Source organism: Trematomus bernacchii, unplaced genomic scaffold (genome assembly GCF_902827165.1).
Source record: "Trematomus bernacchii unplaced genomic scaffold, fTreBer1.1, whole genome shotgun sequence".
NCBI lineage: Eukaryota > Metazoa > Chordata > Actinopteri > Perciformes > Nototheniidae > Trematomus > Trematomus bernacchii.
In genome coordinates, this window is record NW_022988097.1 from 8748449 (window position 1) to 8773697 (window position 25249).

Here is a 25249-nt window from a genome sequence, read left to right on the forward strand (position 1 = left end):
CTAAAGCCACATACTTTCATGTATGTTCAAGGCATGAGCACAAAGGACCACACACACACACACAAAGGTAGTGTCTCCATTTGGTATGTTGCATGTTTTATTTGTAGCCAAGCATGGGAGAGTATTTGCCGTTTTGCCAGCATGTCGGCAAGCCAGCCTTTTCCTTGGTAGTGCAAAAAGAGGAGAGCGGGAAGTTGAACACATAATCGAGATGAATAGTCTGACCTTCACACTCATGAGTGAGACAGACGCTCAGTGTCATTATGGACATTATTATGAAATGAATGCCCTTTGCAATTTACATAAGCCATTCATTTGGACAGCCCAAAGAAATGTGTTTAACATTCATAAATAGTACAGCGACATCAAAAAACAAAAACTAAATACAAGACGTTTGCAGTGAGATAAGACAGCATCATGAGAGCAACACACTGTCGGGTTATGCTACCAGCTTTTAAGTACCCACTGATTCTCAGGTAAGTTAGATTTCAGGTAAACACTGTGGTTACAATATGTGAACAGGATAAAAACTGAAAGGTAAAGTTAAGAGACAAAGTATTCGGTTCAACCCAGGAAACATTAACACTGACGAATGATACGCTAACAGCTATCACTTTTGCTTTGAATGTATGAATGCTACCAGTTTGATTTTGTTAAAATACCATAAGATCACAGTGCATAAGGTTTCTCTCATACTGCTACTACTAATGCTCAACACACCTTTACAGTTAGAGAATTACAAATTCAAGGTCTACATTAAACCAAATAACCATGTAATAAGTAAATATGACCGTACCCAATTCTGTTCATTTTTACAATAAAGCTCTTGTAATTTTAACCATCAGTCTGCACACTCACCAAATGAAATATGAGGCTTTTTTTTTTTTACTTGAAAGGCAAATCTCAAGGTGAGAGAAAACTCAATACCTCCAACAAAACAGAAAGATGAGAGCAAGCACTATAATAAGAACAGTGACGGCTTTGTGCACTCAGCAGATGAAGACATTTGATCTAGTTTATGCAACAGTAGACGCAGCATAAAATACTATTCAGGCAGCGATCAAAATACTGGTGAGAATACATTCAGACTAAGTTTAAGAATGAGTTTGAAGCATTGAATATCAGCATATTATTTTTCCAGTTTCAAAAACATTAAAGTTAAGTACCATCTAGCTGAAAACAAGTAAACAATGTAAAGTTGTCAGAATACTCAGTTGTATTTTCACTCAGTACTGTACTAATGGACGGGAGAGATAATGCACACTGCACACATTAGTAAGAAGGCTTGTGCTCAGGCTTTTTCACATTTAACAGAGACCTGGAATGCCCAGACAGACAGAAGTACAATTTGTATGTAATAAATCCAACAAAAAAAAAGAGACTACAAGAAAAATGCCAAGAAAAAAAGCCAGCACAAGATTACAAACTTGCCAAAACTGTAAAACGTATTGTTATTCTGATAATTACAACTTCCTCTATACATCCACAAAACAGACTCATATCAGCCCTTGGTCAAACAGAATTCCACCAAAAAAGTAAACACGTGCGAAGACGGAAATGTGCCTCACAGAAAAAATAAACAGTTTATCAACCACAGCAGCAAAATTATTATTATTTTATAAGAAACACTGATCCTTTTGTGGTAAACAGGCCCATGTACACAAATCATGGGAAATAAATGAATGCCTAACTTGTACACCTGACACTGTCTGGTGCAGTGTGGTAATACAAATAATGGACAGATGTTCATAAGCTCGTACCAAATGCTTACAGTCACAGCTGCAGAATGAAAGCTTAAAGTTCCCTTCGCATCGAAGACCTCTGTGTTAGAGAGCAGAAATTATTTAAGTTCCTCAAACCACAAATCATATAATGGTCATCACACTAATATTGGAAGCCCTGATGCACAATACCTGCCTGTATAAGGAACACTGTCACTCATAGACACTGTTTGTACATTAGCTCTTTATTTCTGCTGAAAGATTTAATAACAAAAGTGTGAAACTGTGTTCAAAGTCCCTCAGGAAAATGTATGTGTGCTCTTTATAAGGGGACTAATATAATGTCTCGTCCGCTAAAATTAAAGCTTTAAGCAGCGATGAATAAATGCTCTGTAAACACTATTAGATACAACTCCTGCATCGGCTGAAGCTGGCTGAAAATCTTTTTGTGCAACAACACTACTGAAAGTAGACTCTGAAAAAGAGAGTGCAAAGGATAAGTGTGCCTCTTAAAGGTTGCCTGTACCTTTGTTGGAGCAATAATTCAACAATCTAGCAACAGCTGAATCCTTGGCCAGCGCTCCTCAGAGCAGCTGTACCCTATCCACTATTATCCTCCTGGGGATACTGTTCTCAGTATCCTGTACCTACAGTTGTACCATTAACAATATCTGACCGACTCTCAAAACTGCCACAGGCGAGTTTCAGCCAGAGAGATTAAGACAAGGTGGATTCACACATGACCAATCAGCAGCAAGACCTGCGAGATGTTTTGCGGTTGCCATGGAGATCGATAGTACTACCCAGTAGTGCATGGTCAATCTGGTCCTCAGCAGCCAGCACCTCTCTGACAGCTGCCTCGAACGCAGCTGTGACATTAGTGTCATCCTTAGCACTCGTCTCAAAGTACGGGCAGCAGCCGCTCTCTTCACACCAGGCCCGAGCTTCATCCCCCCCCACCTCCCTCTGATCCATGTCCACCTTATTACCGAGCACCACAAAAGGGAAGCGCTCAGGGTCTTTCACATCTGAGTAGTACATGAACTCTTTCTTCCAGCCGCCGAGGTTCTGGAAGCTCTGCAGGTCGTTCACAGCGAATGTGAGCAGGCAGCAGTCTGCGCCTCGGTAGAAGGGGGTGCGGAGGGACTTGAATCGCTCCTGGCCTGCTGTGTCCCAGATCTGAAGAGTGACCAAGCGCCCGTCAACCTCCAAGTCCCGGTTCAGGAACTCCACGCCGATGGTGTGAAAGGACTGGGAGTCGAAGCGGTCGGTGACATAACGGTTCATGAGGGAGGACTTGCCCACCCCACCGTCTCCCAGCAGGATCACCTTCAGGAGCAGGCTCTTACCGCTGATCATGTTTCCTCCCACCCAGCAAGGCCTCCACACCAGGTGGCCGACCAGGGTTGATTTAACCTAGAAAGAGGAAGTAACATAACATCGATACTTACTACACAATTAAAGAGAAATGCAAATCACTATAGGAACTGAAACCTAGTACACAGTTAGAAAACAACAGAACACAAGTCTGTGGACTTTACTTCACAGATGATCCAGTGTAGATAACTAGGAAAAAATGCTGTTCTTGCAACATTTGTATGAAAAAAAGAGATGTGTAATGGTTTACTAGTTTCAGGGACACAGTGACAGGGGTGAAGGACCGAGATGTCTTCCAAAGGTCTCGGTTTAAAGCTCAGGGAGGACTACAGCCTTATGGTTTACTCCATGGCTCATGATAACCTACACAAGCCATAGCGTAAAGACCTAAAGATGAACGTGCAATAATTAAGATAGTAGTTTTAATGACGTATATAATAATTCCTACGCCACAACAACAGGGGCGAGTCAGGATCATGAGCTGACTCTGGGGACAGCCTCTGCACCTGCGCAGAGCCCCAACATGTACCAGCTTGTTGTCAGATGTTTACTGCTGGCTAACCTGCATCTCCAAGGGTCTCTGCGAAACTCTGCATAAAGTGCTAGAGCAGAAGTGAACTAGGAACCGAAAGAGGTAACAGGTTTCTAAAACCTCCAATGCAATGCAACAGGCAAAAAACACTGATAAATCGTGTAGCGGCTTAGAAAAGCCTGACAGCCAACGAACAAGCTAGCCGGCTACTCTGGAGGCTTGTTGACATTCAGGCTAACCGCTAGCATCAGTGCAAATGCTAATCAAAACTACTTTAAAAGCAGCAAAAGAACAAATGTTGCACTGAGATGATTTACCTCTGATTGTATGCGTCTTATTTCAATATAAAAAATCCTGTATTTTGACTCACCCTGTCACTATCGCTGATATTGCGCTGTCTGCCCTCCTCCCCTACATCTGAATGACTGTCGTGACATGCGCGCCCCCATTGGGAAGCTGCACGTGCACACCGCCCAGACAGAGCGAGGTCCTAAAGCCCGTTCCGTGTCGCTGTGAGATTACATAGATAGATATTTACTTTATTTATCCCAAATTGGGAAATTGTTTTGTCACTAAAAATGTAATTAAATACAAATAAAATAAATATATAAATATAAAAAAATATATATTTTTGTATTATTATAGATTAGTGTGAGATGTACACTGTAGCCTGTGAGGTGTATGCATGTCTTTATACATTCATCGCACACATGTTTTGAAGTACATTTTGAATTGGAAATAGGACTACTCACTTGAGTTTGTGTTTGCTATGGTACTTGTGCTTCACAGGAGTTCAGGAAACTATAGTACTTTTTACCAGTGGTTTGAAGTAACTAAATACATTCACTCAAGTGCTGTAAGATTTTGAGGGATTTGTTGAATTGAATATCTCGTTTTTTTTGCGGTATATTGTGTCCTTTTACGCCACTACATTTATTTAATACTTTTAGTTAGGCCTACTTTACAGATTTAGATTAATGATGTGAAATATAAACAACACTAAAATAAGACTTTGGTTACACCTAAAGTGAATTCACAAGCTACCCTGCAGTATACAAAGTCATTAAAACTAGCTTTACCAGCTTTGTTAACTTTAATGCATCAATAGACCAATCTACACAATGAGTTCTTGGTACTTTTACATACAAGTACATTTAGCTGACAATACCTTTGTACTTTTACTTAAGTAACATTTTGAATGCAGGACTTTTACTTGTAACAGAGTATTCATACACTCTGGTACTGAGTACTTTTTCCACCTCCGCTTTTAACTCTGTTACATTTATTTGACAGATTGTTGCTTATTAGTCACTTTGCAGATTAATATATGCAACATACACCCTGATTGATTATATTAAACTGCCCAACAGAATGTAGCATCAATTAGATCAATTCTTTATTGTATTGTAATTGAATGATTAAAAAACATTCAGTTTTACATTATAGGCCATTTTCATCATATTTCTTTCAATATACGTTTGTTAATATTATCCAGTGACACGTTCAATTGCTTTTTAAAGACATGCTATACTATGACGTTTTTTTAATGACTTATTTATGACTTTCTTTCGACTTTTCCATTACATTTTCTTGGTCATACCATGCTATCCCATTTTGTAATGTTATTTCTAATGACACACTTTACTAATGCTTTTTACAATGACATTGTTTTATTAAAATGTGTCACATGTGTAATACAAATGTATATGACACTCAATTCCAAAGCTATTTTGACACGAGACTAATTTATTTTTTGTTTCTATATTAAGTGGCCTATCATGTCTTTACGTTACTTTTATTTTAAACTTTTACTTAAAGGTTCCACATTGTGCTCTGGTGTTTTTGTAATATTTTGCGACCAAATAAATGTAACTTTGAATTAGTCAGAACTGAACATTGCCATCATATTCTCCGGAGCTGTAGGAGGCGGAGTGCAGACGTGAGTGGTTTACGAACCACAGAAGAAGAAAATAAGCAGCGTAGAAGAAGACTGGGGCTGTTTTTATTATTCCATCTGTGTACCGTTGGCTGTGTGTTAACAGACTGCACTTTGTTATCGCCGCTCTTTATAACCAACTTATTCAAAGAGTAGCTGTATGTGTTCCGTTTGAAGAATCAACTAAAACGCTCCTTGATGCGTTCGCTGCAGTGTTAAAGGTAGGAAACTGGAAATGTTGGGATATTGGTGCATGCTCGGGAAACATTGACACGTATGATGGAAATGTTGGAGTAAACTGCTTATGTTTGTTCAACAAAGTTTGCATCCCTTTAACTTTAATCTGGGCTATAAGAACCAACATATACTCTATTTTTATTTGCAAAATTTAGAAAACACGACTTTGTTTGAATAAGAAAGTTCATTGATTTGTGAGTTTTAATGGTGACCTACTTCCAACTAATGCAAAAGTCTCTAAAATGTGTTTTCTGTTCTTCTCGACTTTTTTTTTTAGATGGCGGGTAGGGGCAGGATGGTGCCCTGTGCTTGTCTGGGGCTGTTTGGTGTCCTGTGTTGGGTCTGGGTCTCCTTTGCCTCCTTTCCAGATGATCAACTCCCCCTGGAGGCTTTGGATGCAGTGGACCGAGCAGCCTTTCAACCCCAGAGTGCTCTGTCAGAGATGGAGTTCTCCTCTATCTCTTCATACAGAGGACCTGGCAACAGAGACCGCCGCATCAACAAGGAGCTGCCCATTCTCCTCTGGTGGAGTGGAGGACTGTTCCCACATTTCCCTGGTGACTCTGAACGCATCGACTGTGCCACATCCTCCTGCCTGGTCACAAGCAACCGCAAGGTACCAGAGATATTTAACCTCATTGAGCCTTTGACTGAAACTCCTGGCTCAGACATACAGACGATGCATGCTCACATTAATAACATTTACCATCTGAAGTTGCTCTGCCAGTAATCTTGAGTTTGATCTTGAAAGGTCCAGATGTACAAGCGGACTGCATCCATCATCTTTTATGGGACAGACTTCCGGGCATATGAGGCGCCACTCCCTCGTCTCCGCCACCAGACCTGGGCACTGTTCCACGAAGAGTCCCCCATGAATAACTACTTCCTCTCCCATGGACCGGGAATCAGGCTGTTCAACTACACTGCCACGTTTCGCAGGGAGTCGGACTATCCTCTGACCCTGCAGTGGCTGCCCTCTCTGGATTACCTGCTGCAGCCTGTGGCCGTGCCCCTGGGGGAGAAGAACCGTCTGAGGAGGGGGGGGCTGGCTCCTGTGCTCTACATGCAGTCCCACTGCGACGTACCCTCGGACAGAAACAGATATGTCCAGGAGCTCATGAAGTATATCCAGGTACAGCACAGATACAGAGATGTTTTTCACAAAGATAAGATAAGCCTTTGTTGATACCCTCAGGGGGAAATCAGGTGTTGAAGCAGCACAAGAGAGGTTCAGTAAAATAAAATAAAATAACAATAAAAATAGGTTAATACAACTAGTAAAGGAGTACAAAAGACTAATGTACAAAGTCATTTACGAGGTTAAAGTGACATGTTTTGATCAATAGCAGCAGGTCTAGTAAATGTAACAACATAACATAACAATAAAATATATACTTAGATATGTATTTGACCTTTTGTTGTCTGTAATGATATAGCAAAATAATATATTCTATATGATGTGGTAAGATGACAGTATAATATGTTTTCATACTATAGCATGATATAACACAGTTTAGTTTGTTTTTCGTCCTTTTTTAAGACAAAAAAACCCAGAATGGTAGTAAAATGTAATTTGTTGATGTTATATTTACTAATCCCCTGACATTTTGTTGTCAAAGATAACAACAACAATGTCAGGACACATTGCTGGTTGTGGGTAAACACCATTTCCAGTAATTTCCTCCAATTTCCACCCTCTAATATTCATTCTTTACAATAACTATCACTTGGATCCCATGCAATAAAATAATCTGCAGCTTGGCATCTTTCTTGCTTCCACTTGAACTTACTTGTGGGGAAAAGGTCAAGAGGTCAAATATAATTAATGCTAAAGCAGTCAACTGCAGAAACACTTTAGTAAAGGCTTTGTAAATATAGCCCTCAGTGCAAGTTTTGAGAAATCCCATCAGGGGATCAAATGTTGGAGTTTAATTAGAAACGTCTAATCAGGCTTTCATGAAAAACTTAGACCATTAAAAGTGTGACTACGTCTCATTTATAATCTAACGTTTCCTGAATGCCCCATCTCTCTCCTTTGACTCATTATTTAACCTCTCTGCAGGTGGACTCTTACGGGAAATGCCTGAACAACAAACCTCTACCTGAAAATCTCGAGGACACAGCCACAGCGACCGGGGAAGAATCCAGCTTTATGAATTTTGTTGCCCGCTACAAGTTCCACCTGGCGCTGGAGAACGGCCTGTGTCCGGACTACATGACGGAGAAGCTGTGGCGGCCCCTGCACCAGGGCTGCGTGCCCGTCTACCGGGGCTCCTCCTCTGTGGCCGACTGGATGCCCAACGACCACTCTGCCATCATCATAGATCACTTCCCCTCTCCCAAAAGTCTCGCTGAGTTCCTCAAACGTCTTGACGAGAGCGATGATGAATATGCAAGATATTTAGAATTCAAGAAGCCCAGCCGCATTACTAACACTCGTTTGTTAGAGGCGCTGGAGACTCGCGAGTGGGGGGTTAATGACATGAGTAAACCCAACTACCTGAATGGATTTGAATGTTACGTGTGTGACCAGGAGAATGCACGACTGGTGGCAGAACGCACATATAGGAAAGCCCCCAACAAGAACCAACCTCCAAAGCCTAAAATGGCAAACAACTCTCACATGGGGTGCCCTTTGCCCGGCCCGGGGTACGGACATGTCACAGACTTACCTGCAGATGATGGGTGAGTTAGTGTTACATTATTCTCTGTGCCAGGTGTGAAATCCTTCTCCCTTCTCTACTTTAATGTGTATAACAATGTCCCGAAGGTAGAGACATCAGTCCAATTTAACGGTCTAATTAAAATAACCTCTGTGATGAGCCTAATCTGCTTTTGTATCTGTCTGCAGATGGTTGCAAATATGGCCTCAGGATTACTGGCAGAGCCTGGACCAAGCAGAGGGGCTGGAGTCTCTGATAAGACATAACGAGTCCGACCCTTCGCTGCTGTGGAAGCACATCCAAAACATGGCTGTGAGCAGAGCCAGAGGAAAACACTGACACAGGCCTTACAGAGGATGGAGCACGTCCAGAATTGCAGAGGTGTCCTATATTATGCCTCCCCTTTGTTTAAACAAGGGAATAAACCAGAAATGATGTTTTTTCACCTGAGCCAAAACCACTTTATCCTGATTAGACATTTGGTGCTACTGTAACAGATTTGGATATCGTTTTCAGCTGACATGAGTCGTTTGTCCTTTTATCCCTAGTTCAGTAATGGGAAAATAATGTTTTAGAGTTCTGTATGCCAATATTTTTAAGTTGTTTGATTGCTAGAACTGAGGTGCCATCATTGCCTGTACTCTGCCTTGCATTGTTAACATTAACTGGAGGCAGATTTTCATTGGGCTGCGGCAGAGCCAGGGGACGGTGCTCTGCTTAACTGTGTGGAGAACATTAAGCTGTAGCCGATGTAGTGCATTAGCTTCTTTGCATGTCCTCAGCAGGTAGCTGATGGTTATGAGCTAAAGTTACATTAATGTACAAAACTATTTTAAATGACTATGCAAGTAAAATATTCACTAAGGAGTGAAGAAAGGCACATGTAAAGTAAAGGTTAACTCCCTTATGGAAAATCACCACTGGGTCAGGATCAGCTAATGCATTTCTGTGTACTCTATAATATATTGTAGTACCTGTTTTCTGTTACATAATGCTAAGATAATGTTTGTGTGCAATACTTTTCTAATCATGCGTGTTCTAAACATGTTACTGCTTGTGAATCCATGACAGTCCATCTGCCTGCATTCTGGCTGTGTTTGAAGTTGCATACCATTCATACCAAGTATGACGTTAAGGTAAAATTGTGCTCCAATTGCATAGTATGTGTATTTTGCATTCACTAAGCACACATTTTTGTGAATGCGACACGAGCTATACAAGATTTAACTGTGCTTTAAAAAGTATTGCTTTCGAAAAATGAGGAGCTTATGTTTATAATGTACTGACAAAAAACAAACACTAAGATAATTAGTGTTTTGTTTATTCTCCTAAAAACAATACTGGAACATATTGAATTGACTGGAAAAGCGAATGTGGAATTAGAATTGTGGTAAACGTTTTTCATTTCATGGAAGCCTAACCTGGTAATGTGATACAAAAGGCTTCATCCTCTGTCATTGTGAACAGTCTGCTTGTAATGGCAAACGGAGTAGTTAGTAATTAGCAGGGAGTATGCAGTGCTCTGGTATGCAATTTGGAGCACAGCCGTTCTCGCAACACATATTTATACCAAGATAATAAAAATCATTTTATTTTTTTAACAAAGCATCATACATGTGAATACACTATTTTGTATTAAGAAAAGCAAAAGAAGTAAACATTTTTGTAATAAAGTCATTTTCTACTGTTGCAAAATAATAATATTGTTCCCCACTTGCCAGTATTAGTCTGTTCACAGTTATATGGAGCACACCATGTTGTACAGACATATCCTTCATAGTTTACTGAGGCAGATACAGCTTCACCACCAGAAAAAAAGAAAACACAAGCTTGAATGAATTTTTTTGAGAAATTAGAAATTGTACCTAGTGTAAGAAAAAACCTTCAGTAGTCATAAAGTTCGCTATAACTGTCTTTTTGATCATCCTGAACCACATCCTTTCTGAGTTCAAACCGAACACAGTGAAAACTTTGTGAAAGACCAGTTCTCACTTTATATGCAAATGAACATGAAGGGACGGGGATAAGAGGCTGCGGAAGAGCTTCTATAATCAGTCCAAAGCTTTGCTGTAGCAGGTCTCGCAGTGGACTTTCCCTCCATGCAGAAACATGCTGTCGAGAAGGTCTCCCATATACTTATTACACACGCCGCACTGAAAAATAAGGAGAATGTTATAAGAAAATGCAATAACGAGAAAATACTGTGAAGAGCAGTGGTGTTAACCTTGTGACTGCCATATACGAAGCTACAGCTAGCAGCGGATTAGCATAGCTGAGCATAAAGACTGGAGAATGGGAAATTACTGCATCTGGAAATAGTTTTGTTCAAAGTTTTTAAAACTATATCTGCCTACTAGCATCTCTAAAACACACGTTGGATCTGATTTGTCTAATCTGTACAAAAACACAGTCTAATAGCGACAAATTGTTGTTTTACTGGATTTTTGTGTCAGACTAGCTGAGATTGTTTTTTTTTAACCATTAGAGATTCACACATTTAACCAAATATATTTTGAATGGGAACAAAGTCTACCTTCCTTAAAGTCCTTCCCTTCAAGGACTTTTTATTGTATTCAATAAATACTGAAAATGTGTCTGAGCAGACAGATGAACTACCTTGAAGCAGTGGGGGTGGCAGTTGATGTTGAGGTGATCGATGGTGATCTTGGCATCACTTCCCACCAGTTCTCCACAGAAGGTGCAGGCAGATGACAGCGAGCCACTTGGGAGACACAGCAATTAAGACTAGTTAGTTTGGCCACTGAATCAAGCAGCTGCAGCTCTGGCTGGTTAAATAACCTGTGACCCTGCGAGGGAACTTAATAAGTGTAAATAATCCTTTGATGTCCCCGCTTAGCCTCCTAATGAGCAGGCTTGGTGGAATTTCTGCCCTACTGCTTACACATATCTAGTTTCTTCAGAACTGGAAATAACAAGGCAGCGGGAGAAGGGCTTAGGCTTATAGCTGGTTTAAAACAGGTTTAGGATTGTGTTTTTACCAGGGGTCAGTGGAAGGGCTTCTTTAGAGAAACTGACAGAACTTGATGTCACACAATCTGATCTGACCAACTAAAGAAACAAGAGCAACTACAAAAAGAAAACCCCTATGAGTGCTCGCTGCTGAGAATTGGCAGTTTTTACAGATGAAATAGCTGGAGTTAAATTCAAAGAAGAAATAACAATACAATTATTGAAAGTACCTAAAGTGGTAGTTGCAATGCAGATATGGAAAGTAGGTAAATTGAAAATAGAAATGCAGTTTCAGTTGAATACAAGCACCAAATGTAATAACAGTCTCAATGTAAGTGTGGGTGGTTAAGTTTGTATTATTTAAATGTTTATTAGTATTTGTGTTATTACCTGGAGGGGCTGCTGTAAGAGTAACTGGTGGAGCTTGATGTCAAATAATCTGACCCACTATGGAGAAAAAAAGCTATGAGTAAATCATCAAAACAGCATTACAATATACGATGTCACATCATAAAATACAAATATCATCACAATATCATTAATTATTTAGGCTAGGATAATCGTAACATAACATCTCCATATTATCCCATGCAAAATGATGTAACAATTTGGTTGTGTAAATGAAGTATTGGTCCTACGTGTCAGTGTTGTCTCTGGCATTATGCATGGACATCTCTGTTGCGTTGACATACTCCTTCACGTACACAATGCCCCTGGGGAAGAGGCAGATAAAGAACAGGGTGAGTTAATATGCATAGTTAAAATATTAGCTGTCACTTTAATTTAGATGTCTAGTTTGTAAAAAACACTCACTTTTTGGCCTCGGGTTCCGGTGTTTGGACGCGAGGGTCTTCTTCCATTACGGTCTTGGAATAGGTTTCATAACTGGAGACAGAGTGCAGCAGCATTAGCCTCATCTTTCACTGGCGATGGCAGTGTGATGGCTCATACAGAAGGACTATACATCTGTCAAATGTAACTCAGGAGGTAATCATTTCCTGCCATCGCTTGTTAATGGCAGGCTGTTAAACGGGCTGTGATTTGACAAAAGGACATCTCTAATACACACCATTAATCTGACATCTGGAGACTGATAATTAGAGGGAGGGAAATGAGGGCAAATTGAAAGACAATGGGAGAGCAGATCTTGTCATTTCACTTCAGTAATAGTCATGAGTTTAATCAGGATTCTGTCTAACCAGCGGGAGTTGCAGGTAACTTTAGATCCGTACTGCAGTATCAAGATAGCATACAGCTGCGTTCCCACGGGGTTTGGCCTAAATCTCTCACCCTCTAACAAAGACATCTGTTTCACAAACACAGAGAAAGAAGCCGATCTGGTATTTGAAACTAGATGATGTAACAGAAGATGGTTTGATTTGAAAAACGTTTCCTTAAATGCCACACTTATTCTATAAGAATATTTCGGTGCAGTAACACACCAGTGCTTAAACCAGAAAGCTCCAGATGAAGTAGAGTTTCTTAGCAAATGTGAGAAAACCAACAGACCAAATAGTAGAAAATAACATTCTGTAGAAAGTACTTTTGCATTATGCTGCGTCTGACATTAAGATCATAAACTTACCGATCCAGAACGGGCTGCTGTTCGCTGTGTGTCTCCCTGGAAAGTAAAGAAAACGATATTAGACTTTGAGTGTAGGCTGTAGCAGTCAATAAGCTGGACTCTATCCAGTGAAGAATTCTGTTTCTTTTAAAGTGAATGAGGCTGATCTTTCTGACTCACTGCTCCAGGTGGCTGTGGATTTATTGACACGGTGTGGTTTCTTTTCTATTGTGCTGCAGCACTGCCTCATTCTGAGCCCTCCTCCCCATGCATTGTAACTGTGAGCATCACCTACATTAAGCTTTTCTCCATAGTTTTTTTTTATCATAAGAGGTAACGTTTCAAACCTGATAGTGGTGATGGTGGTTGTGACCGTCTCTGTCTGTGTATGGCTGCAAAACAAGAGGACATTTCCTGCATTATAAAAAAAAGTCTGGCAGAACAGCAGAAAAAATGACGGTGATAAAGTAAAATAACAGGTCGAGAAGGAGTTGATTATTCTCAGACTAAGCCGCTGTGGAAGTTTCAACTTGTGTTTAGCTCGCTTTCAATTAAATGGTTGACAGGCCCTGCATTTTAAGATGCTATAATGACATCCTGCGGAAATTGTGAAAGTAAAGTGCTTTAATATGCATTTAATGAGCCCAGCCAGCCACAGTATACCTCTCATCCTCCTCCTCCTCCTCGTCCTCCTCTTCATCATCATCCCTTTCTGTAGTGATAGTATAGACAGTGGGTGAGGTCCACCTGTCCCATGGGGAGTCATTCTCTTTGGACCTGGAGCACAAACAAAGGCATTGTATCATGAGACGATGACAAATTCACACTCTTTATATTGTTAAAAAACAACAACAACAACAACAACAACACAAAAGGCTAGAAGGGATCTGTTTACAGCAGTTGTGAGGCTAGATGAAACAAATATATATCTGACCTATTTTCATCAGCACCAGTGCACAATGCTTTCCGGCTCAATGCGTAGATGCTGCAAGAGCCTACTTACTTCACCGTTGTGAAAGGGAAAGAGGTTACGGGGATAAAAGGAGCAGACACGGGGCTTTTAATAAAAAGGATGACGTACTTTCTCTCAAACTTGACCAGCGTCTCTTGATCTACGGTTTGGCCTCCTGGCACAGCTTCTTGGCTGAGAGGGGACATACATTGAAAGGCTTTTAGCGCATAATGGACATGGATGGGAGCATGTAGATGAATGAAACATAGTGGACCCCATTGTGTGGAAGTGTAAGAGTAAATCAAAGTGTGTCATCACCTCTCTTCCGCGTTAGCCTGCTGAGGTGTGCTGGTTTCCCATGTGCGTGCCCATGACCGATGAGAGCTCAGACTGCAGAGAGAGAGAATCGATGTAGACGTTTTGACAGGTGAAGCATATGATACGGTGACGTGTGCTCTTCGAGAGAATCATTTCTGCATGTCCACAGCCTTTCTTTCCCCTGAATGTCTCACTCATACATTCATAACACAATTATGCACTAAACTCTGTTTAATACCTTGTGGTGTCAGTGCTGATAGGGATGACGTTGTCTGCAAGGGATTCCAACGCATTACTGTCAAACACACGCACACACAAAAAGGGGGAGAAAACATTCAAAGAAAACATTAACATCTCATGAAGGGAGCCCAGAATTGTTTTGTATTAATGTATATATTTTTTAAATCCCACAATTATATAATACAGAGTGACACAGAAAACATAATAACGCACATTAGGATACAAATGGGGTGCCCTGGGGGATTAAAGCACTGACTATGAACCGCAATGTCCCCGGAGCCCAGCTGGGGAGCCCCCTCCCCCCATGTTGCAAAATGACAGAAGGCCAGGGGCCATAAATAAAATATATAATAATAATTCATACTGGCACTTTTATTTAAATGTGAATAAACAACCTGTATTTGTCTTTCTTATGTTTTTTTAATGCACACTGGCAACATATTTAAATTAAAGTGCAAATTAAACACAGAAATAAATTCCCACTACAGTTTTCTTTATTTGAGTATAGCTGCTATACTGTCAGCTCTCTAATGAAGGGTTACATACCAAAACATCTTTCAATAAGAAACTACAGGTGCACACGTTTGTAACACAAATAAGTTATTTGAAATAAGTCACTTGGTTTGTTTTGGATGAGTGCAACTTACTTGGTTTTTGGACTTTGATCATTGTTCTCCATTGGACTGTGAAGCACACTGAAGGAATACAAACAATAGTGTATCAATAAGGTGCAGCCTCAGTACGTATGTGTCCGATATGATTTGTTAACATAGTGCATGCACTTTAACACAGACATCTTAAAGCACACGGTGGTAAATAAACTACCTTGAATTGGTGACTGTGGTCGTCACATGTGAGCTCCATGGATCTGCTTTTTCCTCTTGGCTGCATGGAGGCAAAGATGAATTGTAAGAAGGGTGGTGGTAAGGAAGAATGGCATCATGGGTAGGTAAGCGTGTTCATTTATCAAACAAAAATACCACACAATTCTTCTGTCTTTTTAAATAATAGTAATTTGAATACATAAGTGTAATACTACTTTCTGACTTGATGAATCATAATTGTATAAACAAGTTGATAATGAACATAATTATTAGGTGTATCCCCACTTTACCTAAGAGTGAGCTTGATCATAGAGAACATTCTGGATTAGTTGAATTTACCTAGTCTCTGGACTTGGATCTTTGTTTTCCATTGAGGTGAAAGACAAACTGAAGGAAGAAAATGAGAAATAATATGACATCAGTGTATGAATAATCTGGAGGCACTACCTGATACGCTAGCTGCTGATAATGAATCATTTTTGCAATAACCGATAAAGCGAAGCAGTTGTAGTTACAATGATAATATGTGGTAACGTGATAGTTTCAGTGCTATAAACAGCGGTTTCAATATATTTGCATTATCATTCCAGTACCTGTTGATGGAAAAATCAGAGAGAGGCTGGAGCAGGTCAGATGAGCTGCAATAGAGAAAAGTGGCTCATAATCAGAATCTGCTGCATTATGCATGTCGAGATGCTATCAGGCTGGCTGGAAAACAGTCACAGCTCCAAACCAATATGATTACCTGTTAGAGGATGTGGTCCCTATCGGATATGGATCAAACGGATCAGCCGAGCTGAAAAACAATTTCACACTGATTTCACTCTCAATTGTCAGCATGGCCCATCTTGTGTCGGAGGAATTCTGATCACATTGACTCATAATGGAAAGATTTAATGCAGTTTGAATGGTAAACAGAAACACAGAGGAGCCCAGGGCCAAACTCAATCAAAGTCAGAATCGGGATGTCTTTGACAAATGTAAAAAACATTCTGCGGTTGAATGGCGTAATCAGAGTATGTCAGGGTTTTTTCACCAAATATTAACCCTGATTATTTTCTATGTAAATAACCTCAAAGTAAAAAGATTATAACCTGAGTGAATCTGCTTTTAGAAGAATCAATTGTTTTTATCAACTCATGTGCCTTATTAACTGGGGAAAGAATCAATTCTACAAATAAATGCACTCTTTCAATCAACATTATTTTAATTGTCAAAGGAATAGAAATGTTTAAACACATATTGTTGCATTCAATCAATACACTACCTTGATTCGGGGACTGTGGTGGTAGAATGTGACCTCCATGGATCAGCACTGTCCTCTTGGCTGCATGGAGGCGAGACAGAGTAAGGAGGATGGTACGGATGAATGGCATGATGGGAAGGGAAAGGAGGGCAAGCAAAGGTAAGTGTGGTTCTTCTCATACACTATTTACATTGCCAGTCCATTAGAAAAGCCTGAAACCCACTGAACTATTTAACAAGCATGAAAACCATCTGAATATAGCAGAGAACAGACATGCTTTTTCTTTGTGCGTTTTCTTACCTTGTGTCGGTGATGATCACAGTTTTGGTGGTTACAGTGACAGTCTCTGTGGTGCTGCTGGGCAGAGACACAACATAGATGCAGGCAGAGTTAGTATAAATCATTACGAGACATATCAGGAAATAATGCATCTCATAGCAGGAGCAGCTCTGAAAAGATAGATAATTGTTTAAGAGCAGCCTGTCATCTCCCTCTACCTTTGTGTTACTTCTGGTGTCTCGTCTGTCTGTTTCTCTTCCTCTCGCTGCGTGCTTAGGCTGGCGGAGACAAAACAAAGCCGCAATACTAATCAGTACAGAACATTCTCTTCTATTTCCAGTCGCACAACACACATAAGACGTGTCTTTCTCTTTCAAAGTATTCCTCAGTCGCTTCAGGAATCTGCAACTTTGTTTTCTATCTAACAGAGCAGGGGGTTAAAATAGAACGCTGGATGTGGAGGAGCCATGATTTATTAATCAAACTTCAGGCCGGTGGGGTTTATTAAAAAATGTTACACCTCAGGGAGCTGGGATGCTTGGCCCCTTCATCTGCAGTGATAAGCATGAATGGTTTGCAAGGAGGGAGGGATGCAGAGCAGAGGCCATCACAAGGCTGTCTCTTTCTCACCTGCGTTCGTCTGTGTTGATTGGAATGACATCATCAGCCAGCAGATCAAGGGAGCCACTGGTCTTCACTGGGTTCGACTCACTGAAGAAATGAAACGCAAAAGTCAGATACAGACAGTGGTGGAAAGTACATTTACTCAAGTACTGTGATAAAGTACATATTTGACGTGCAGTCCCCTTATGCTTCTTTATACTTCCTTTGCTCCATCTCATTTTGCACCCAAATGTTGTGCTTTTTACTCTTTGAGATTTTTAACAGCTAATTACAAGCTGATTTAGATTATCAATACCAAATATAAATCAGCTAATAATGTATGATACATCATTATAGATTAAGCTACCCAGAATTTAGCATATAAAGTAATTAAAACAAACCCCAATGTTACCAACATAAAGTAATGAACCCATTAATGCATCAATATTTATAATCCAATAATTTAATATATATGATTCTAAAACTGCCAATATTGCATAATGAATATTTTTACTTTTGTCACATTAAGTTTATTTTGATGAAAATACTTTACTTCAGTAACATTTTTTGATTTGACAGAGTATTGCTACTGTTACTTGAGCGCACAAGCCCCCTGGAAACTGTACTCTATGTACTAGGTAAGTTAAGGTAATGCCACTTCCTGCTACAAACAAGAGAGCTGTTGGTTTTCTGCTAATGAAAGGATATTTTTGTTGTATAACTTGTTTATTTGGGGCTTGGCAGGAAAAAGAGCTCTCTTTCCACACCTGTCTAGTCCGCTCAGCAGATCCTGACTCCAGCGTCCTGGGCTGGGGGGAACCGGCTCTGCTGACTCCTCTGGACTGTGGAGGAGGAAGGATGAGAGGAAGAGGAAGCGGAGAAGGTGATGAACAAAGGGGGATTTATGATTCAGAGGAGATTTCAGAGCAAGAAGAGGCCAGTTGAGGTAGAGGAGAAGGAGGGGGAGGAGATTATTAAAAGTCCAACAGTGCCACCTTGTGGGATATATTCAGAGAATTTCTAATGCAAGGAAGTGCACAACATGAAGAATCCATTTTTTAACAAACCCATTAGTGAGAACCAGGAGATCGTCTGTCATGTGTATACAGTTGCTGAGCTCTGGAGCTGGCTCCTTATCATCACTGCAGACAGGAAGAGAAAACTAATATGAGAGACACGCTTGCACACAATCCTTAATTAGATTTATTAAGCACCACATTAAACAGGTCTAATTTGAGATACCCTCTTGTGTGAGGTAGTTTTAGGCACCTAAAACGGGTATGTGATTTGTTTTGTAATTACTTTGAGTGAACGCAGTGGCAGTTAGCCATTATTTATTTTTTTGCCAACCCTGCTATGACATGAATGAGGAAGTTGTTGGTTTTTTACCCGTCCTCTGCGGTGGGACTGTCCCCTGGGCCTTGTTCCTTCTCTGCCAGCACTCGCTCATCATCCTTAGAGCTGGAGAGAAAACAAACTCTTATTATCAGATGGTTGTTGAGGCTGCCTGTACTAACATGACAATATTTATTTTTTTATCATTGGTTTCTGCTGATTTCATCTATCATGATCCATTACCTGGTTGAACTTGTGTCGAAAGAAATGAGAGTGTCGGACAAGGCTGTGAGCTTGTCAACACCGGAGCTGTGAGAATAGATGGAAAACAAACACAGGACATTCCTTTAGCATTCACACACGGGGAAAAGAACGAGAACAAACATTCACAAAGAAAATCACATGACGGCACAGTCCAAACTTTGCTTAAGAATTATGATATTCATTCATTCTATTATAGAAAATATCTGGGCAAACATAATGTTGATGTTTGAGGCTCTTACTGATGTTAAAGCTATGCAGGAATGAAGATCCTGCACTGAAGTAAAAAGAGCAAAGTATGACTAGAGTAGAAATACTGTATTACAAGAAAATGTCCCTTTTTCCGAACTTCACATAAGAAAAATACAGCAAGTGTGAGACATTGTTTTTATTTGAAGGATAAAAAATGCTAAAATATTAACGGCTTAATGCAAAAAAAAATTGTTATGGTTATTCATACTATTGTAGGTGGCCAAAAGGAGTCATTTTTATTTATAACGTGGAAAATAATTTATATTTAGGTCAACATTTAGTTGATATTTTGAAATAAAAAGTAGTAAAAGCTGTGAAAATATCTATAGTGGAGAAAAAAGAACCCAATTTTGAAATGTAGCAGAGTTTGAATAAGCATGTGATAGTTAGGACAGTACAAGTATACCTACTAAGTTAAGATACTTATTTACTTCTCACTACTGATAATATTTTACACTATGTGGCAGCACTGATTTTGGCAAGTTGGAATCTTACCGTGGCTTTAGAGCTGGTGGTGTTCGATGTCTAGGTTCAGGTTCTGGTTCAGTCTTCACTTTGATCTCTGTTGCAGCAGACACTGGGACAGTATAAGCCGGGGAAGGGGGGGCTGAAGCAGGTGATATTTGGATTGGTGAGGCTGGGGTGAGTTTAACCAGAGGGATGTTTACTTTTCCAGAAACATCTGTCTTCTCAGGTTGTGGCTCTGCATAGACAGTTTGAACTAAATCTGGGAGGAGAATAGGGAGAGGAGTGTCCACCTTGGTACACCCTGGTTTCATGCCTTCAAATGGGTCTTTAACTATAACCAGAGGAGGGTCATCCTTCACATCCTCCACCTTTGGTGCCACGGGCTCATTAACAGCAACATCAACAGCTGTTTTCACACTGGTGCCGCGTCTGTAAACCACACAAGTAATGAAATCAATCGAAGGAACAGAAAAAGCACTTGTTGCACTGGAAATAGAAACACAGACTTACAATTTCCATGGTTTGGTCTCAGGCGCTGGGGCAACAGATGTGGCAGGAGCGACCGGGGAGGGGGCCGGAGTGCTGGCAAGTGCTGGAGACACCGCGCTCTCATCATCATCAGTAATCTGTACCCTGCAGAGTTGGGAGCATGTGAGCACACTCATGAATGCATGTGGGGAGTTAGGTGTGCACACACAGAAACAGACGAACAGACTCACACACGAGACTCACAGGTTTGTGTTTTAGAGGGACATGAGAGCATTTACCTATTAAAAGACTCAAGAAATAGAGTCGCACACTAGATAGTGCTCTCATGAACATAACAGCAGCTACACTGGTAATGTCTTTGTGTGTGTGTGTGTCAATGAAGAAATGTGGTCCAACCAAAGAAGCAGATTTGACTACTTTGCAAGGTTTGTATCTTCTGCTTGTTGTTAATATAAAACAATTGTGAAGTCAAATCAAAACAAAGGAATACAAAAATAGGTGTTGTCCAAGCAAGGGGGGTCGGAGAAGGGGGAATGGGAAGTTTATGCCCCTGGAGATTTTGCTCTGCGGCTTGTGTAATCGCAGCAAGATGGTCTCTAATGAATAAATTACCAGAAGTGTTAATTCATCTAATTGATGTTCATGGGTGCATTATCTAGTATGCAGACTCTATTCTTTCCATCTTCTACATGTCCTTATTTATCATCTGGACGTGCATGCTTTTGAAGCCTTTACCTTCTAGCCACAAATGATGGACTGCTGTTGACCAATGAGGTGTCAGGCGCCGTATCTGAAGACCTGAGGTTTTTCAACACACAGTTTTCGATAAAAACCTCCATAAATGCTCAACATGTATAATCAATGCAGGTGAAAGGCACAATGGATAAGCTTTTAAAACTTCCTTTGAAATGTAGGAGTTCCAGAAACAAGTTGAGTGTTAAGATTAGCAGGAGAGTGTCATAAACCATACATACTCGAATTTCTTAGCAGCAGAAAGCACATAAGAGCGTTGCCTGGCTGCAGATTGCCTCACAACACTGCTGGCTGCCTCCGTCCTGCGAAATGAGTCATTATGATGTTAATGTAATCTCTCTTCCGGGACATGCTGGTTCAAATTGGATGGTGTTCTTTTTGCGTGAAGAGAGTCTTACCGTTTCTCCTGCTCCTCAGTGCTAAGTTGGTCCTCCTGGCTTTCTAGAGTGGGCCTCACGGTGTAGGGGGCTCTGAGGAACAGAAACACACCTCGTAAAAATACATTCTCACTCAGCTGCCAACGGTCAACTGGGAATCTGATTCATGTGCGCTCACATTTTCTTGTAGCTCTCTGAAGGTTTTTTGGTGAATTGTGTTGTTGTTGTTGTTCCACTGTTAGAAAAACACATGTATATTAACGTGGGACTGTAGTCACACAATTAACTTTGTTTGTTCAAATGAGAGAAATTCTTACCTAACACCGTTAGTTGTTGAGGATGAAGGAGTCTTGTCTAGTTTAGTGAAAATGCCTCTGAAAGAAAAACAGAAATGTGAGTTAATAAAAGAAAATGATATTCATATACTTAGATTTGGACACATCTCCTTTTAATTGAGGTATCCTAGTTTAAAACAGGTTGTCTGAATGTGCAAGTGCTTATCTTACCTCATCAGGTATCCTGAAGATGGTGCTCTAAATTCAAAACAGAGAGTCATTATCAGCACAATCATGTTTATGGGAGTGCTCTGAAGATAACATTAGAAACCTGTGTTTACCTTTCAGCGTCAGGCTTTGTGGGTGGTGGCGTGGGTGTTGTTGGTGACGACACTGGACTGGTCTCAACCGGGGCTCCGTTTTCACGGCTGGCCCTTACTTCAGCTAACCTGTATTATTGGTAAACAGGAACTTGGTTTTGGTCTATTCCAGTGACTGATAAATGGATCATTTGGACAGAAACCTTCTTGAACAAGTGTCTCACCATGGTTTTGCCGTGTCATCTTCAGCCTGAGCCTCATTGCGGCGCTGCATCCAGCTGCCATCTCCCTTCAGCTTGGTGCGCACTTTGGTGGTTTGAAACACAGATTCTTTGTCCACTTAGGGGACACAAATAGTCTATGTCAATTACCTTCACACAATCTAACACATAAAACACACTGTGGTCTGCATCATAATGACATTTTAATTAGTGTATACTTGATAGTGTGCCTGATATTCATTCACACGCCATCACACACCACATAATCAACACCTTGTATTTTGCATTATTCAAGGGAATGTCAGAAGATCAGAATTTACAGAGTCATCCACCTGGCACGGAGATACGCCCTCGGATGCACTCTGTTTTGATTGGAGGAAACTCGTCATCTTGCATTCAGATCACATCAGTCAGCCAACTCACCTTTTGACATGCTTGTTCTAGAGGTTTCTCTTTTTTTCTTTGTTCTGTTATCTTCACAGGATACCTACAACATATATTGGGGGCAGAGATCATGATAAAAGAAGTTGCAGGAAATGTAAATGTATTATGACAGCCTAGTTTCAAAAAGTCCTTCCCACGCGATGTTCCCTACCAGAGCAAGAACACATGCTCAGTAAAGCATTCCTGAGTCTCATCCTTTAGACATGTTGGTGATCCTGTCCTACCACTTTGCAAAGAAAATACTCATGTTGCCTAAATATGAATGGACTCACACACAAACATATATTAGGATCCTTTGTGTTTGGATTCAAAATATAACTCTCACTGAATGATTTGTGATTGGATAAATATTCTTCTCAATCATATCCAAATGAGTTCACCTCTCAGTTATTTACAGACAAACGTGAACGGCTCAGAGGGAAAACTACTTCCTATTGAAGCTGAAGAGATAAACTACTAAGGGTACATTATCTTAAAGTAGGTGCGGTTAGGAGCGTATACAAAATTGAAGGGCCAAATTCAGAATGCAAATACAACCTGTTAAACTCCTGGGGCTGTGAATGCACTCCTTCTAAAGCACGTCATCACAATATCTCTGGAGCATTATCTGTCTTCATAATTTGTGACTCAGAAGGCATATTTATTTAGCTTTAGCACGTCTGTCCACGCGGCATAAATGATTGATGTTGAACAAAAGCAGTTAAGAAAATGAAGGAGCAGGATAGACAACTCTACTGACAAGAAATCATGACATGGAAACACCCAGAAAAATGGCAGGGCAAACACAGACAATCACCAGGTAACACTTAATAGTTTATGAAGCATGATTGATTCCTTTTAGATGTCTATGTTCTTACATCTGCTGATCTGAAGCTCCTAAAACAGAATATACTTTAAATCATGTTGCGAATAAAACACCTAAAAGCCTGGGTACCTACCTTTTTTAAGATTATATCCAGCAGAGAAAAGTCCACTCAGCTCGAGTCGAGTGTGTGTGACCAGTGTGTCTCTCCGAGTGTGAGCAGTCTCTCTCTGTCTGACAGGTGTCTCACGAACAGGTACGGGCGTGAGCATTAACAAGACCAGCCAGTCAAGGAAGGTAACTGTGGGGTGGAGACCTACCTGTGTGTTTGTGTATCCATGTGGGTGTGTGTAATAGAGGTTGCTAGGAACTCAATATTCTAAATCTGCGATTACTTCATTGGAGACAGCAAGCACATACCTGTCGCACAGGTGGCAGACAATCATTTCTGCGAGCGAACACGTCAAAGGCGACAACGAGGTGCACATGGAAGACGAAAGGGAAAAGACTCAAGGCTAGATCTTCTGTGGGAACGCTCCAGAGTGTGTTGGCTCAGGGGATAGGAAAATCCAGGAAGCACAAACATCATTAAAATGAGATGACGAGCACACAAGTGAACCGAGATAATGAACAAACAGTGGCCCACACAACAACAAAGATATATAATTATAATTTTAAAAATAGACTACAAGCAAAAGCCAATCTAATTTGTAATGTTTTGAATTAAACGTGTATATTTGAAATCAAAAAGTGAGTATTGTCATTAGTTTCTGTACACATTCTTTTAAACCACAATCATGAAGATATGCACCCTAATCAGAGTGTAGTAAAAGGCAAATGGAGCTTAGGTTAACATTGTCTATGAGCCTACATATTGTTGGCAGATGAAAGCCTATGACAAGCAAGATGTATGTCTATATTTGTATAAGTGAAAGGCAAGAAAAGTCCTGCAATTGTCCAACCATTTCTTTGACAAATTGAAACAAAAAGTACTTTTCATGTGACTACAGCACCCTGTGAAAACACTACATGAGATCAGTCGACCAAGTTTCAGTACAAACAGCAATCTCACGCATACTGTGTATACATTTACAAAGTCTTTTCAAATCAAAGGAGGGTGTGAAAGATTTCGCAACATATCAGAGAAGGGGAGGAGGAGGAAATTAGCAAGTCTGAGAGGCGAAGTTTCACTCTGCTGAGCACACTGCCGAGTGTAAACGCTTCAGTCTATTATCTAACTGGATCCCTCTCTCCACTGAACCAGAAACCAGTCAGACGGCCTTGCCCGGTGACGCTGACTGCAGCAGTGAATCATTAAGGTGCTGCTGGCTCGGAATAAAAAAGAAGAATGCAAAGTATCTCAACTTAACCCCAACCTTTCTGAAACCACACCAAGGCACGGAATGACAGAAATGCTTTTCCTAGATAAAGAGGTGATCTCTGTGACAGCTAATATATGTATGCCATAAATACTGTGAGAAGGAGGCCCTCAGGTATTTACAAGTTTTGTTTTATACTTTGCGATCATTAACATGACAGAATGACGGATGTAGTATGGAAATTGAAGGATTGAAACTAGCTTACAATGCATTGTCATTGCCTAACCCATTATTGTATTCAATGACAGTTCTTGAATAGTATTTTATGAATCCCCGTAACTCGAAGAAACACATGCCATCCTGATGATTTACAGTGTCTAATAGCACAGATGACCAATCATTAAAGAAATGGTACAGTGTTATATATGGAAATAGCCAGTATGGTCAAAAGTATGTGGACACCAACTATTA

At 40.4% G+C, this 25249-nt stretch overlaps 3 protein-coding genes across 6 annotated transcripts; 1 reads left to right on the forward strand and 2 right to left on the reverse strand.

The window, feature by feature from the left end:
* Window positions 1-68: 68 nt before the first annotated feature.
* Window positions 69-4120, reverse strand: rab9b (RAB9B, member RAS oncogene family). The gene is made up of 2 exons (XM_034121082.1): window positions 4001-4120; window positions 69-3137 (listed from the first exon to the last, which is right to left on the reverse strand). The coding sequence occupies exon 2, from the start codon at window positions 3078-3080 to the stop codon at window positions 2469-2471; it is 612 nt and encodes a 203-aa protein (XP_033976973.1). The 5' UTR covers window positions 3081-3137; window positions 4001-4120; the 3' UTR covers window positions 69-2468.
* fut11 (fucosyltransferase 11 (alpha (1,3) fucosyltransferase)) lies at window positions 3653-10155 on the forward strand. Of its 2 annotated transcripts, none has more exons than XM_034121078.1 (5): window positions 3653-3732; window positions 6081-6419; window positions 6555-6935; window positions 7866-8488; window positions 8655-10155. In XM_034121078.1, the coding sequence occupies exons 2-5, from the start codon at window positions 6081-6083 to the stop codon at window positions 8803-8805; spliced, it is 1494 nt and encodes a 497-aa protein (XP_033976969.1). In that variant the 5' UTR covers window positions 3653-3732; the 3' UTR covers window positions 8806-10155. The 2 variants fall into 2 exon arrangements, with proteins under 2 accessions (XP_033976969.1, XP_033976968.1); XM_034121077.1 differs by lacking the exon at window positions 3653-3732 and adding an exon at window positions 5512-5787.
* Window positions 10042-23769, reverse strand: znf185 (zinc finger protein 185 with LIM domain). Of its 3 annotated transcripts, none has more exons than XM_034121075.1 (36): window positions 23596-23769; window positions 22637-22700; window positions 22217-22331; window positions 22014-22121; window positions 21904-21930; window positions 21715-21771; window positions 21576-21632; window positions 21419-21490; window positions 21242-21322; window positions 21003-21065; window positions 20289-20411; window positions 19806-20207; window positions 19041-19106; window positions 18852-18923; window positions 18530-18604; window positions 18230-18304; window positions 17490-17570; window positions 17078-17137; window positions 16881-16934; window positions 16602-16661; window positions 16080-16130; window positions 15928-15972; window positions 15674-15721; window positions 15336-15395; window positions 15158-15205; window positions 14509-14565; window positions 14271-14342; window positions 14082-14144; window positions 13664-13777; window positions 13348-13392; window positions 13022-13057; window positions 12250-12321; window positions 12075-12149; window positions 11827-11883; window positions 11083-11188; window positions 10042-10619 (listed from the first exon to the last, which is right to left on the reverse strand). In XM_034121075.1, the coding sequence occupies exons 2-36, from the start codon at window positions 22644-22646 to the stop codon at window positions 10518-10520; spliced, it is 2709 nt and encodes a 902-aa protein (XP_033976966.1). In that variant the 5' UTR covers window positions 22647-22700; window positions 23596-23769; the 3' UTR covers window positions 10042-10517. The 3 variants fall into 3 exon arrangements, with proteins under 3 accessions (XP_033976966.1, XP_033976965.1, XP_033976967.1); XM_034121074.1 differs by having other exon boundaries at window positions 16881-16937; window positions 23596-23767; XM_034121076.1 differs by lacking the exon at window positions 21003-21065 and having other exon boundaries at window positions 16881-16937; window positions 23596-23766.
* Window positions 23770-25249: the final 1480 nt, after the last annotated feature.

Bases quoted from the DNA above. Each gene is read 5' to 3' on its own strand.
- rab9b (XM_034121082.1), bottom strand. From the start codon at position 3,080: ATGATCAGCGGTAAGAGCCTGCTCCTGAAGGTGATCCTGCTGGGAGAC.
- znf185 (XM_034121074.1), bottom strand. The intron at 18,924-19,040 runs GTAATGGATCAT...TTTTCTCTCCAG, and splicing joins TTCGACACAAGTTCAACCAG to CTCTAAGGATGATGAGCGAG. The intron at 14,343-14,508 runs GTATTAAACAGA...CTCTCTCTGCAG, and splicing joins ATCAGCACTGACACCACAAG to TCTGAGCTCTCATCGGTCAT.
- fut11 (XM_034121078.1), top strand. From the start codon at position 6,081: ATGGCGGGTAGGGGCAGGATGGTGCCCTGTGCTTGTCTGGGGCTGTTT. The intron at 6,936-7,865 runs GTACAGCACAGA...ACCTCTCTGCAG, and splicing joins AGCTCATGAAGTATATCCAG to GTGGACTCTTACGGGAAATG. The intron at 8,489-8,654 runs GTGAGTTAGTGT...ATCTGTCTGCAG, and splicing joins GACTTACCTGCAGATGATGG to ATGGTTGCAAATATGGCCTC.